Source organism: Pleurodeles waltl, chromosome 3_1 (assembly GCF_031143425.1).
Source record: "Pleurodeles waltl isolate 20211129_DDA chromosome 3_1, aPleWal1.hap1.20221129, whole genome shotgun sequence".
NCBI lineage: Eukaryota > Metazoa > Chordata > Amphibia > Caudata > Salamandridae > Pleurodeles > Pleurodeles waltl.
In genome coordinates this window covers 552089961-552106058 of record NC_090440.1, presented here as the reverse complement: position 1 = coordinate 552106058, position 16098 = coordinate 552089961, and the positions used below count along the sequence as shown (strand labels likewise).

The 16098-nt window shown below is 43.3% G+C and overlaps 1 protein-coding gene across 2 annotated transcripts in view; it reads right to left on the bottom strand.

Moving 5' to 3' along the window:
* Positions 1 to 16098, bottom strand: part of CORO2B (coronin 2B) — a 221930-nt gene that overhangs the window by 50605 nt on the left and 155227 nt on the right. For both annotated transcript variants that reach the window (XM_069222915.1, XM_069222916.1), the window contains exons 5-7: positions 12192 to 12356; positions 8606 to 8722; positions 7899 to 8003 (exon numbers count right to left, since the gene is read on the bottom strand). In XM_069222915.1, the coding sequence (XP_069079016.1) occupies positions 7899 to 8003; positions 8606 to 8722; positions 12192 to 12356 (387 nt within the window). The remainder of the gene's footprint in view (positions 1 to 7898; positions 8004 to 8605; positions 8723 to 12191; positions 12357 to 16098) is intronic.

Below are 16098 nucleotides of genomic sequence, written 5' to 3'. Positions count from 1 at the left end.
ATTGTTACTGCAGACAGCGTGGAGCCATGGCGGAGGAGTCAGGACATTCCATGTACTCTAAAGCCAAAGTCTATAAGCTTCTTCCACCTTTCAGAAGGAGGGCACAAGGGAATAAAAAAGAGACCTCAGACACCAACACTTCAGTACACTTCTGGACCTATGAATACTGTTCTAAGAAGGACCGCTGTGCTGCGGAAACAACTGCCACTCTTCTAGACTGCTGCCTTGCTGAACTTCCACCTTTCTGCCCTCCTGCCCTCTTGCCTGGAAAAGAAGAACTGGGCCTGTAACTTCATCTTGAATCCCGGGCTACCAGAGTGACTCTAAGGACTAGTCTGCTGGCTTCCTGATCTGAGCCTCAGGGACATCATAGGATTCCCCAGCATCCTGCACCAGCACCTGGACTCAGCTGAAGTGAGTTCTTGACCCCCAAGACCTGGACCCTTGGTGTGGCCTCACAGAGTTGTATTGAAGTACTGTGCTATTTGGGACTGTGAATGGGCCTGTTCACGTTAAGACCTTGCCCCCTATGCTGCTATTCAATGAGTAGCTCCGGCAGCCATCTCTTCACACTACAGCATTGATGACTCATGGGGACCACCAACATTAGGATCCAGCAACACCGGTCTGCGTCGCATGGCCTTCTCTTCACACTACTCTTGCAGCTTCCTACGACGATTTCCCTGCAGACCTCTCCCGTGCGAACGGGACTCTTGGTACTGATTTGAGAAGGCAACCTTTCAGCAGGGCTAATCTGGTGACTGTAGCCGACCTGTACTCCATTGTGGGCGGCCTGAACTTGTAATTTTGGCACAATCCAGTGTGACCAGATATCCATAGTAGGAGCTTTGTGCTTTTTGGTGCTATTTTTACTAAAATCTTTAAAAATTCATAACTCGATACTACTGATTGGATTTGTGTTGTTTTGATGTCAAATATAAAATGTACTCTATTTTTCTAAATTGGTTCGGGATTTTTCTTGTGTTGAGTTTTCACTTTATTACTATTTGTGTGCTGCATAAACAATTTACACATTGCCTCTAAGTTAAGCCTGACTGCTGTTTACGCCTAGCTACCCAGGGTTAAGCACAGGTTAATTCAGTGACTTTTGATGGTTCACTCTGCAAGAGATTGTGTCTGTTGCTTAACCAGTGCACACTCCTAGTCAACCAACAGCCCAATCTCGGAACTCTAGAGTGTGCAGCAAAAAAATACAGAACTTAGACAAGGCATGGAATAACTTCTGAGCTAAGAGATGGAACACACATACTTAAAAGGTAGAACACACACCATGAGCAAAGAGGAAGAAGACATGTAGGGCTAAGACAAGGAACATATGCTGAGTTAAGGCGTACCACCCATGCTGAGTAAAATGTTAGAACATATTGAGGTGTCAGAAGGCACACACTGAGCTAAAAGATGGAGTGCATGTTATGCTACAAAATGGAGCACACACTGAGCTAAGAGATGGAATATATGCTCAACTAAGAGGTAGAACATCAACTGAGCTATCAAAGAGACACACAGAAACTGAGCTAAAAAGAAGTAGAAAGGCAGAGTTAGGAGGTGGTTCTCATAATAACCCAGTAGTTGGAACACACGAGGTAGGAGTTGGAGCATCCACTGAACCAAGGGAGGAAAGTCAGCGAATCAGGAGATGGAACAATGAGCTGTAAAGGTGAGAAATGGAACACACTAAATACTCAACACACTTTGAGCTAAGAAGTGGATCAAACATATGAGCTAAGGGCCGAACAAGAGCATAGATAATTGTTGGAGCACACACCAAGCAGAAGGTTCTATTAGGAACTATGGCTGTCTATAGGTATGGCTTATCTGCTGTCACTTCTGCTGGGATACTGTTACCAATTCACCAGTCTGCTAAGACGACATAGCAGTGCTACTGCTTACAGTGTCTTAGTTCTTCTAATCTGTGTTGTTTAAACCTTTTGGGATATATTACCCACTTGTTATCAATTCTTCTTTCTCTGGCACCCAGTCGTTATTCCCACAAACAGGTCCATGCATCACTCATTCCCCACTCTTGCCAAACTATCTTCTTAGGGATACCTTCACTTGTGAGTAAACAGCCCTTCCCCAAAACGAGGCCCATGCAGCCATATGTCTTCTCTTCGGCAGATTTGCAGAGAAGTAGCAGAAAAGGAGTGAACGGAAAACAGAACCCAGGCCCATTCAGGTGGTCCATTAAGCAGCTTTTTGCACAGTTCCCAGGTGTATCAATCTAAATGAAGCTAGCACTTGAAGATGTGCCTAACCAAACATAATCTTATTTGGCTGTTACAACTACTACTGGATACACGCATGCTGCAGGGCCAGTAACTGGTTCTAGTAGGATGTGGCTGAAGGAACTGTTGATCTCGAACTTGAGGTTAATTTAATTTACCAGTGGTGATTACCTGATTTCTTACATTTCTCCTGACTCTTTAGTAAGTGGGAAACTGGACTTTAATAGTGTAAAAGTACATATGTAGATTCTTGGTCATGAGTTGTGTTGTTAAATAGGAGGCACAGAGATATTGTGAATAAATATTTTATAGATTACAGCTGATAACGTCATTACAGTTCCCAAGTTGCACATAGGGAACTTGCTGCCTCACTGGAACAAGATGGTAAAACACTTGAATGAACTCTTTCACAGTTCTTGCTTCATAGCATGAGCTGTGTATTCACATGTTCTGCATACTCCTGGGATCTTGTGTTGGGTTCGGACGATTGAACCTTGTTTTTCTTCGATAAAGTCTTTCGAGTCACAAGGACTTGGTGACTCCTCCTTTGGTGGTAGATGCGCATGGGCACCAAATCCATTGTTAGACTGTTTTTCCCCCAAACTGTTAGAGTAGGTGTGGAGTAGTGAGCCCAAAAGCACATTGACAGTGCATGAAGGGATGAAGGGAGAGAATCATGTAAAGTAAAAGATATCTGTAACAAACACAGGCTTCAGGGGAGGAAGGTGGGCGAATGAGAATTTATAGCATTACATGCAATGAACAGATGCTTACTGCATAAGAAACATAGGGGGTCATTCCGACCCTGGCGGTAAATACCGCCAGGGCCGGGGTCGGCGGTAGCACCGCCAACAGGCTGGCGGTGCTCCGCCGGGCATTCTGACCGCGGCGGTACAGCCGCGGCCAGAAGCGGAAAGCCGGCGGTGTACCGCCGACTTTCCGCTGCCCATGGGAATCCGCCATTGGGATTCTGACACCCCATACCGCCATCCTGTTCCTGGCGGTTCGCCCGCCAGGAACAGGATGGCGGTATAGGGTGTCGTGGGGCCCCTGGGGGCCCCTGCAGTGCCCATGCCAATGGCATGGGCACTGCAGGGGCCCCCATAAGAGGGCCCCACAAAGAATTTCAGTGTCTGCTTCGCACCTTCCCACTCCGCCGGCTCCATTCGGAGCCGGCTTCCTCGTGGGAAGGGTGTTTCCCACTGGGCTGGCGGGCGGCCTTTTGGCGGTCGCCCGCCAGCCCAGTGGGAAACCCAGAATGACCGCCGCGGTCTTTTGACCGCGGTACGGTCTTCTGGCGGTTCCCGCTTGGCGGGCGGCTCCCGCCGCCCGCCAAGCTTAGAATCAGCAAAATAATGTGTCTGTAGCATGTGTGATTTTCGATACACATGCTCTGCATCAACTGCAAAGCAGTACTAGCCAGTGGATGGTGGAGAGGTCTGAAATATGATGCTGAGGATAGTTTGACCAACTCTAGCTTGCTGAAAAGGTCTTTACACAGTTGAATACATTGTTTGCATTGTCAGATGTGGCTATTTGTTTTATACACAAAAGACTGTTAAAAATTGATTAGTAAATACTTATTCATTTTAGAAATAGGTCCAAACATCAGTATTAAAAATGGTCTATTAATTTACAGTTGATTGAGGCACTTCTACTGATGTACTTGCCTGTACAATGTGGGCATTACAATGGCTAGCTAAGGCCTAGTATGAGGAACTCCTGTCTGTCTGTGGTTGACTTAACCAGGCTTTGGCAAGGCATGTTCATCTTTAAAGGTCCAGTCACCGTATCCTAGACACATGTTGATAACCTTTCTTCTGAATTTCCTTACTTGGTTTCATGCTTTCATTGTGGGAATTAGTCAGGGCCTCTGTTGTGGCAAACCTCAGCATCTTTGTTAAATACCTTGAACCTTTCAGTAGTTTCATTCAGATCTCTGTGGTGTAACAACATTCAATAATTCTGAGGAATATTGCATCCTCATTGGTCAGTTTATAAAAGCTGCAGTTTTGAACAACCTTTCTCAACCTTATGGCAAAGTTATGCATTCATTCATCTGGTGCCTGTCATGTCTGGGTGAAAATTCACCATTCATAATTAATGGTCCACTGAGGGTCAAACCATTCATAAATACACTTCATCAGACCTTTTGAGTCATCAATGGCAGCCAGATGAAACTTCACCAGCAAACCTTCAACATCAGTTCCACTAGTTCAAGTACAGCTGTCTGGCCTGTTATCAGAGTGACCCTGCATTTAGTGCAAAGGCCCACTTATAAATCTACCATTTGAAAAGGTGGGAGTAGGCAAACACAGTCTTTGGGGGCTTTTAATTTTCAGACATGCTCATCACCACAGGTATCTAAGACAGGCTCAGAAGTGTGCACAGAGTCCTTTGGTATGCTTTTCCTGTTCAAATGCAACCTTAACTTAATTGCCCATCAACTGTTTGCTGCATGGTAATAAATCTGCTACAAAATAGTTGCCAACAATGTGCTTTACTGAGTGGGTTTTCAAATCCTCACCTACGTCAGCCAACAGAGGGGCTGCCTCTACACAGCCAATACAATGAGATAAATGGTAGCATGACTATGATCTGACCATTGCACAAAGAGGCAGCAAAGTCTACTTCTAAAGAATGGGAACAATTATTCAGCCCTAATTCAAAGTCCATAAATCCCCACAATCAGATTCCTTCTTCTTACTTCTTCATTCTAGCTTAAGTAAGGACATTTTTTCACAAAGCTCTTAGGAAAATAAGTACCCAGTTCATAGGGTTACATTAATACATCAACAACTACAGCCCCAGTGTTTCATCAAGCTACTAAAAATAAATTCATTGTCTCTGTTGTATCTAGTGATGAATCTAATATTTCCAGTATCAGTTTCTTTCATTTAGGTTTATTTTTCAATATCTTCAATCTGGATGACCTATGCAATTTTTAGCATTCACCAATGTCTTTTGGTTATATCTTCTTTACAAACAAGCCGCATAGGGTACTCCCTCAAATATACTTTAAAGTCTGGGAACAAGAGGGAAACAGACCTTTAAAATAAAATGAAATGTTTCTGCTAGGCTATCTGAATCAGCCATGGAATATATCCAACAGAGTCACTGACCCAAATGGCATGTTTTATTTTTTTATCAGTGGCTTTTTTTCTTTTTTCATTTTTATTAAAAAGGACACAAAAACTGCCAGAATTGTATAGCAATTTCTTTCCATAAAACACAATGAACAATACATTTGTTGGCGAGTCACAAAATATATCACAACAATTAAATCATTATTGTATAGCCATTAAAATACACCATTCCACATAATCATCACTCATTCTGAACTACATTTGTCCACACTCATAAAGAAAGCTCTCTCACATGAACCCCAGAACACAATTTCTTTGTATAATTGTGCTCAAGGCGGAGGCTTTGTCTTCAGTTGAGCTGGGGTTTCCATAGAGTATTGGAAACACACGTTCAGTTGGGTTATACATACTTTGGACCACCTTCTTCAGGACATATGGACAGTAGGTTGTCTATCTGTACACAAAGAAACAAGCAAGGAGAATTATCTGAGGATGTATTATTTAAGAGCTGTCTTAAACTAAAGCTATTAGCCGAATTTCCTCTTTGTCAAGACGCCCCTGTACCCTAGCCTATTCACAGGCACAGTCCCTTGAATTTTCTTCATTTATCAGAAACATGATTCCTATCACATCATCCACTTTTCTTCAGGCTACACTGTGCCTTTCATGGACATGATTCCTGTCATATCATCTACTTTCCTTCAGGCTACACTGTACTTTTCATGAAGCCTGTGTCTTCAACATCGGCCCACTATACCGAAAAGTGTCATCAGACCCCCCCCCCATCTGTCCTATGAGGTCCCTAGATATCTATATTTCTTTTTTCTTTTATAATTTCAAAACTACTGAATGGATTTACACCAAATTACAAAAAACTCTCTCTCTGGAAACAAAGATCTAGCTTTGTGCCAAATTTGGTGTAATTGTGTACAGCGGTTTGAACTGTAGTCATGTCTAAAATCTCTATGGGAAACTCCATGAGGAAAACCTGTTTTGGGACTTCCCCTTTTTCTTGGCTATGCTAAACGAATCACCCTGAAACTTTCCAAACAGCAGCAGAAGTGAATGGAAAACTAGTTTTGAAAACTTCGTGAAGATTCGTCAACTGGCACCACAGTTAGAGGCAAAACAAGAAATGATTTTCCTATGGAAGCTAGGTCCTAACTAAAACTACCTACTGGCTTCTGCCAGTAGGTAATTGATATATATCTGTCAGTGTGTCTGGGAGTGTGTGTATGTACATATATATATATATATATATATATGTATATATATATATATATATATATATATATATATATATATACACAGAAACATATATGAGTCCCAAATGGAAGGTGGGAATATGCCTGATTTTGAAACTTCTTTTTCGTTTTCGCGTCTGTCCAACTCCTCTTCACTTGCTGCTATGATTCTACATCTACCACTATGTACATTCCTCTTCTGTGCAGTTGGCCACAGATGGAAAATTGTTAGGGAGACAGTAAGATATTTACTTTGTGCCCTTACTCTCCAGCTCACTCTTGCATCTTCTGGGATTTCATAACCCAACAAGTGGTCAGACTCTTAGTCAAAAGGAGAAACCGAACGTTTTCTTGAATGGGCCTGCAAAGGAGATGAGACTTGCTTATGCACATCTGCTGGGACGGAAAAGTCCTTCATGGGGTTCTGACAACACCACAGAAGTAGTGCATGCACAGTAACAGCTTTAGTAGGAGACTGCTCAGAAGCTCAGTCCATTATCCACTGTGCTTGATCAATTTTTATTGGTCTCTTAAAAGGAACCTCAAATATATTTTGCCTCCCCTTATATGCTTTGTTAAAGCTACTCACAGAACTAAAGGACCAGCGGCAGACGGTAATTTTAGGAGGGAGGGAGGTGGACAGGACACACGCACAAATACACACTCGCTTACACTCATTCGTTCACACACACTCTTGCACACACACATACATTTTCAACACTCATTACGAAATATTCAAACATACATGCATGCACACACCAAACATTCATTAGAAAAAAATAGAAAAAAAATACACTTACCTGCAGTTCAGCTTCGGCGGTCCCAGAAGGTTTGGGACTACTACCTTGCTCACTGGTTGACCTAGGGTCAGCCAATGAGGGAAGGCAGCAGTCCCAAACTCGTCACAGAGTGGGATGGAGTCAGTGCTGACCGCACCCCACTCTGTGATGATGTGTCAACTGATTGACACTTGGCCCTGGGCACCTCAGGGCTTAATGCTAAAGCACCCAGGTTCGAGGCAACTAGTGACACTAACCCTTGTCACCGAGCCCAGAAAAGATCAGCACATGCAGCCAGGAGCCTGTACACATAGTGTATGTCTAGCTACTGGCTGCCTGACGTGAAAATGTAGAGTGTCTGTCAGAGCGGCCTTTGCTTAGCCTGACAGACACTCTTCCTGAGGGGCAAAAGGTGAGGGTGTGTGGCCCCTCAGCCCCAATGGACGGGCTGCAAAGGACATTATAAGGATTAGGTTTCATAAAGCTCCTATAAGCAATGCTACAGATGTTTAAATTGCCCAAGTCAAAGACAGAGCAACTTACCTTTCCAGCGAGGTACAGCATATGAGTGTCAGCATCATAGAAGGGAAACAGGAGGCCAGACAGCCCATCGATCTCCTCCTCAACCAGTGGCATGGACAGATCCTCCTGCAGATAATGAGATGGATGAACCAGCTAGGAGCATGGAGTTGGGATTACCAGAATTAAAAAATGGTGACCTAGAACACAACCTGACGTAAGATGTAAGAGGTGAAATGAGCGGTGAGGTAACACTCTCCTTGAGAAAAAAGTACACCAGGTACCACCGTGTACACCACATGCTACTCCCTGCATACTGCCTTAGCAACAATGTCCATGGCATCCTAAGCCCACACAGCCTCTAGACTTAGAATTCTTTTATTCAGAATATGACTATTTGCACACATGAACTTTTAAAGTTTTACAGTTTTATTTCTTTCCATATATCCTAGCCTTGTACACCAAGCAATCAACCATATTATTGACCAAATGTATCATTATAGGATCCTTAAGTGTTACATAACTGACTTCCATTCTGCATGAAGTGAAATCCTATTCTCAATGCACAATTTTCCAGAGGTTTGAAAAAATAGGTTTTCCTAGGGGGCATTACCCCACCACTCTGAAACAGAGTTCTAAGGCACTCTGTTACATATTTTAAATGTATTTCAACCCTACTCTGACACATCAGTGATGGCAGTACAGGGTGTTGCCTAGGTTATCATTCTTACCTGATCCCATAATGCAATTTGTCTGGTGTTCCACCTCGAGACACCAGTCGTCAGTAGGCGCTTCATATCACCTAGGAAAACCACACGGTTGACTTTATGATTCTTGCAGCTGGCTTCCTGCAGAGAAGAGAAGTCATTATAAACTAGAGAGCACCAGCAAAATAAACTACAACACAACACAGATTTCCTGGCAGCTGCTGCCCCTATTTCAGGGAAAGGAATAACGATGAAGGGCTTGAGTGGAGTGTGCCACAAATCAGGCTGGCATATGTGTGATTATTCCAAAATTTCAGCCCCACTGGTCTTTCAGAGATGCCTTTTTGCTGGGAGATCTCCTGAACAACCTGAGGACCAATCCCTTTCTGGCCGTGGCCGTTTGGTTTCTCAGTGATGTTACTGCCTCTCATCATCATGGTGCATTATGTGGTAGAGTGGCAGCTCGCAAGAGGGAAAAGGGGTGGGGCAGCGCATGGTGGAGGGACACACAACAAAAAAAAAAATGTAATAAGTAAAATAATAAAAAAACATATCTTTCTTGCATCGCCGATCCTCGACTGCAGGCACAGGCTCCCAGCCTGCCCTGTGTCCAATCCTAACACGGCTTTCATGCTGCTGGCAGCATGAAAGCAGCATTAGGATTGGACGGAACGCCCAGCCAGGGCGCTCCGAGTTAGTTGCCGGATTGGAGAGAGCCTAGTGCACATTCGTGCTTGGCCGGCCCAAGATGGCCAGCCAAACATACATGCGCACTGAGGGGGAGTGCTGTTACAGCCCGTGGCCCTGCCCTTTTTACAAGAAAACAATAATAAACATAGTTTATTATCGTTTTCTTGTAAAAGCTTTGCAGCTGCTGCTGGTGGAGGGGGGGCAACACTCCTCTGCCATAGCAGAGGAGCCGTACCTGGTTCCCTGTCACAACTTGTTCATCTTGTGTTTGTCCCCCGCCTGAAGCATAACCTCTTTACCATCTCTCTGGCTGTCTTCTGTCCTTCCAGTTTTAGAGAACTACTTTTTTCCTTCAGCTCTCCATGAAAGAGCAAGTGCATTCCAACTCGCTCCTTCTTGTGCTCTGCATCCTCAAAATACCTGTCCCTCCAAACCCTAGCTCCTCGTTGCTTTCTCTCTGGTGTGCGTCTACCCTAGCCCCGGGTGTAGTCAGAAATTTAAATTATTTTCCTCTATGAGCTATATCCCAGTTAGCAATGAGCAAGCAATTGAGATGAGCAAGCCCAGCAATAATTTAATGTTATTGCTCTCCCCGAGAAAAATCTGAAATTTCCTTCCTTTCCTCTATACTTCGTTCAGTCTTTTCATCCCTTCCATCTCTTGAGCTTTATTCTGTCTTTTTGCATCTTTCTTCCCTCCTTCCTTCTACTTTTTTATCCATGCACTTTTATCCTTTTTTATCCATCTATCCATAACTTTTTTCCTTACAGCTGCCTGTCTTATTTATCTATTCTTAGGTCTATCCACCCATCCTTCCTCTTTAAATTCGTCCATCTATCCTTCTCTTCATCCATCCATTTTTCTTTCTATCCATCATCCATGCTTCTACACATCCATCTACTATCCACCTCTCCATACAACATTCCACACAGCTATCATTCCCCTCTTCTTTCATACAGCGGCCATTCATTCCTCCATTCTTATCCTTCCATCCATATTTCTCGCCATCCATCTTTCTTTCCTTCCTTTTCCTGGTCTACTCATCATCATTCATACATTCATCCACCTATCCATCCCTCATGCCCACCCTTCATTCCGTGTTCTCTTGTTCCAATTGCTCTCGCTCCCCACAGTGCTATTATACTAACTTACTAACTTCTTGCCTCTGATTGGAGAACAGCAGTGTCTGATCAAAGTCAAAAGAGCTAAAAACAAACATTCTTCTTCTTATGTATTTGCTAAATGTCACCCAACCCCTCACGAGCTTCTAAAGAAAAGGAGGGTTGTTGGTTTTGGGGTCATGACGCTCCTGCATCAGAGAGTCCCACTCGGATTTTATGGGTGACTTCCTGGAACGCCAGAAAACAGAGACGGGTGTTATTCAGACATCTTAGAAAAGAAGGACCGGCCTGCTGGGAAATGTTCTGAAATTAGTCAGCTTCTATGATCCTGTCAAGAGCTGGAGTCCTGATGAGTAATTATAAAGTAAAACATAATTTATACTACTCAGGCCACAAGCATAGCCGCCCTCTGTGACTAAAAGAACTTATTTTGTTGTTTCACAGACCTATCAATCTCATTTTATCGGACTATCTGAAGCCACTTTTACAGCTCACTTTACTCTGACCAAGTGATTAGGCGCTGTTGACATCTGTTGAGTAATAACATTACCAAACTTGATCTTAACTGAAAGATTGCCCTAGTAAAACGGGCTTGGTAGACTTTTAGAGGGAGAGTATGCCACGGGTTGGTTGCGCGGCAGGAGTCGGAAACATGAAAGGCTGTGTCAGCCCTTCCATCTTATGAATAAGTGACCTGTTGTTTTATGCACAGGCCTCTGCAGCAGGCAATTAACCACTTCAGCTACTTTACCGGCTACAGGAATTCTACCATGTGCACAGCCGATTCCTGGTATTCCGTCCCTACCAGTGACCCCTAAACCATATCTTCCGTGCCCCGCACAAGCTGCAGTGTAGCTGTGAGTCAGGCATATGGGGCACTAGTGGCCTCTTTGGTTGGAAGGATACCAGAAGATACCACAAGCATCTTTGGAAAGGCTACGGCCGGGATAAGTCTGCAGGGCTTATATACAAGGATACTTCCGACTCTGCAGACTGCAGTAAATAGCCAGCCATGTGTCTGAACACACCGGAGCTAAAAGGCATCCAGCTCCAAATCATGTGCGCTAAGCAGTGTTTCTCACTCACACCACAAGTTGACTCGAGTCTGCGCAGACTAGATTTCTTGCCTTCCCGTCTGCAGCCAGTCTACCACACCCGTTTCCATCTCGTCACAGGGTGTGGGCCCCACCCCACCATGTGACAAGTTGGGAAAGGGTGGGGTGAAAATGCTTTTCAGTCCCTGATTGATGTGGAGGCTTAGAGCTACAGGGCTGGCATATGAAACGCCCGTGGCTAACTGTCTTACACGTCATCAGGGGTGGAGGCTGGGGCTTGATGCTCAGTCTTTGCCGAGCTGATGACATCACAGGCCTCAGGGCTGTGAGCCTGTCAGCCCAGCAAATACTTAGACTTTTGGCCCACCCAGGTTTAGGAACACTGTGAAAGAGCATGCCACGTGTCCCCACTACTATTATCTGTGATCACAGCAGTAACACAGCAAGTGGGACAGACAGTGCCCCAAAGCAATTTACAAGCGTATATAAAAACAGATTTTGCATTGCTATGTTTGCCACGTTTTTACTGTAAATGTAAGGAGGGCGGAGCCCCGACAACCTTATACAGAAACCGCCACTGATGTGGTATGACCACCTCTGCCCTCTCCCACAACAAACTGCTCACAACTGACAAAACTGGGATCATCATCCTCCTACATATAGAGAGTTGCTACTGGGGAGGCTCTCACTCGCTACTAGCTTTTACCATGTTGTGCATTAGACATTATATTGTGCTCTGGTCACCTGCAACACTTTGCCTGAGCGTGGTTCGAAGACTCGCAATTTCCTATCCTTGCATGTGGTGGTGAGCAGACTTCCATCCGTGTTGAAGGACATGCACAGTATGACATCTGTATGACAGTCAATCATCTTCACAGGGTCGCCCTTCTCCAGGTTCCAGATGAGAATCTGCAGAAACGAGACAAGTGTTAGCAGGCATGCATCAGCAGCCAGCGGCAAAGAGTCGTAGTGACCAGCCAAAGGTAGGTATCAGTGGCAGCTAGCAGCCAGCACTCAAAAGGCAAGCGCTAGCAGCACAAGCAACCAACAATGAACAGCTAGAAGCAACAGCTACTAACAGCAACAAGAGTGAATAGCTGCAGCCAGCAAGTGCCCGGAACACAAGGCGAGGAACATAATTGTGCAGCAAAGACAACCACTGGCAGCAACGCATTTTATTTCAAGGTCTCTGGGTTCTGAGAGTTCAGGCACCCGTCTCAAAGCAGTCAATCTGGGTGCATCATTCAGCTTTACCAAGTGCATTCTGTGGCACTAACAGTAAGTGAGGCTGATTGTACAGTATTGTGAGCGGTGAAAATGTGAGAAAAAGCACTACATGAGTATTGTACTACAGAGTTGCCACTTACACAGCATGTCTGGGCATATTCTCAGGACTGATTTTCCCTCTTCATCTGTTTGGGCAAACCCCCAAAAAACAGAAATTATCTCCTTCAAAGGGTAAAACAGGTTGACATGCTGCCAAATTAGTAAGTACGATAGAGAGTGTAAAGGATGCTCACTAGAGAAAGCTGGTAATAGTTAAAGGAGACATTAATAGTTATTGTTTTTGGACAAGTTTAAACTGCAGTGGAAACATACGTGGGGTAACCCCCAATGCGATATCATCATGCAAAAAGGCAGTAGGGCCCAATGGTTGTTTCATCAACTCATGTCCCTGCAGCTTTGCTCTTTAAATGTGGGATTTCACAAAGCTCAGCTGGACACTATCACTCTTATCCCTCTAGTTGCCAGAAATGCAATCCTTGACTACTCTTGGAGGAATGCCTCTATTAGCTTTAAAATTATCCTTGCATTTAGCAGTGACCATTTACCTCTGCAAATTACTTTAAATACTGAACACGAGAAACCACAAAAATCCTTGCTCGTAGAAGAGTACTGGGATCATATGGTCATCTTCAAAGCTGGAGTTTCTGAATTCATGGTATGAAAGTAGGGAAAGTAGATAAATATGTAGCACGTTGGTGTGAAATCTGCAGTATTAATGGCCTTTAGGCATTTAAAGGTATTTATACCAGGATCAAAAATGGTATGGATGCTTGGACACATACAAAATCAAAGAGATACAAACCGGGGAAAACAGTGGCAGATACCCATTAAATCCAAGAGTGGCAGTGATTAACGAAGAGTTATATGGTTTGAACATGGTACTTCATAGTGGAGGTCAGAGTCATGTGACGCGGCAGGTACCCAGATTGTTGGTGCCCGGAGGGAGATAACTGCAGTGCAGCTACTGTAACTAATTTCATCGTTGAAAATTTCTAGGGCTCCAGGTACCAATGTCTTTGCTGAAAAGTAATCCGATATTTTGGACACACTCATTACATGTAGTATTTAAAAGCGTTTAAACAAAGGAGGGGTTCCAAAATCCTGGCTATGTTTGATAAAGGATTGTAGAATAGACCCGAAAAAGACTGGTTTTGGCTTGACATTGAGGAAAGATGTGTGCACAATATGTAAATCGCCAGTTGTACGTGAATCTTCGTAACTCATAAATGTTATTAAGAGAACAGACGAGTCTTAGATCACCCCTTGTACATGTGACAGCCTGATGGATGTAAACAACATAATAGGCTAAAAAAAGGGAATCCCAATTCTTGCCATATTCATCAAGCAGGATACAGTGAACAAAATGAAGCAATAGATTAAAATGAATGACCTTGAATTAGATTCGTTCTCATTAGACATCAGACAGCGATGGATCAGTTTCTACATCAGACAGCGAGTGATCAGTTTCCACATCAGAATGCGAGTGGTCTGTTTTTTATCACAAGAATTACAGTTTAAAATGCTCTAATCCGAGGCTGTATACTTGCACATGCACCTTTAATGTTTAAACGGCAGATCGTTTCCCCCTTTCTAAACAATTTCGTTTCTTTCTCCAAAATTGGGACGAGGAGGACATTAGTAGTTTTCCGATGGCTTAATCTGACTATCTGTTAGTGATGCACAAGTGACCCATTGACCTTCAACGATTATTAAATTTCATGACTGAACACAGCAAATCAAATGACCTGTAAACAGATTCAAGTAAAAGAAAAAATCATGACCTTTGGCAAATCAGTCGGTGCTTATATATAGACACGGAAATGGAATGCTGGTAGAGGACCTACGAGAATATGACTCTTATTATGAAAACATCATTAAATCCATCTTGCATTCTTCAAATTAGCCATTTAAGTAAAAAATGTCGTGAGCAAGTCGAGGAGTAGGGCTATGCTATTTGAAATCTGGAGCAATATTGTATTCTTGAGTTCTGGAAGATTTTAACATCAACGCATGTTGGTTAGCATTATTGCTCATTACTTTATAATGGAACACCATGCAAGCTAGACAGCAATGAATGCAATAAAGTGAATAAAATATGTAAATTAAGTTAAGGAATCCCAAAAGAAATTGCCCGTTTGGAAATTGGTACGATGGAAGATGGAATGGAATGTGACAAAACTTTGCTGTATTTTTTAAACTATACGTAGTGTTAAAAGCAGTGATAAGACATTGCCTTTGTTTATCTAATATGGTTAGATACAGATGGCTGAGAAAATATACTGTTTCCAACAGAGCATGTGACAGTATATGGCATGTTGAATCTGTGAGAAGAAAAGTCTATATCGTCACAGATTTTGCTGAAATGTAGCCTTGGCTAGGAATAAATTAAACATTGTTGACATGTTTGTCCTAGAATGAAGGAACTAAAAAATCTTGTTTGAAACTAATGCTCAACATGAATTCAGCACAGGTTATATGCTGCATACGCCTTGTGTTCATAGGGGAAGCATGAGGACTGGGTCAGGATGAATGTCAGAAAGCACTAACTGAGCATTTTGGAACCAGAGGGAGCAATGCACTCCCATTTAACCCAGAGTACAAAGTTACTGCTTTCTGGCAGATAGCTTTGTCCACGTTACTATCCACTCGAAGCAATATATTCCGACATTGCTCACGCTCAGATTTTCAGTATCTGAACCACACTTCATCAGGAAGTCAACTTTGTAAAGTCAGAATTAATTACAGTTAAAGAACATAGAGATAGAATGCAAAGAACAAAAAGGAAATATGCTAATCAGGAGCTTTTGCTTTTGGAACCAAAAGACACATCGATCACTGGCCATTACCACCCCTGTTGCGCGTCACTAAAGGCCTGATTAGAACCGTGGCGGATGGGATACTCCATCACAAACGTGACAGATGTACCGCACGCCATTTTACAATTTCCATAGGATACAATGGAACCTGTAATACTGCGGGTGCGATATCCGCCACGTTTGTGATGGAGTATCCCATCCGCCAAAGTCGTAATCAGGCCCTTAGCTTCGTCCACCTTCTTATTCTGTAGTTACCGATACAATACCCTTGGCATTTCCTGAAAGATTATTTGGAGATTTAAAGACGTTTGTGTGCTACCTTTGTACTTTTGTTCAAAAGGGAGTGACACACTTTTCATAACTCACCAAATTCACTACTGATCACTCAATAAATAATATCTGAGACAAACAGTAGAAGTGGCGAAAGGGAACTGGGATAAGAGAGAAAACCGAGTGAAAGAATGCCTGCAGGTTGGAATAGATATTAAGACACAAAAAAAAGAAATACTTAAAAATGTCATGAGCATTCAGCATCTCTCAGTGAAAAT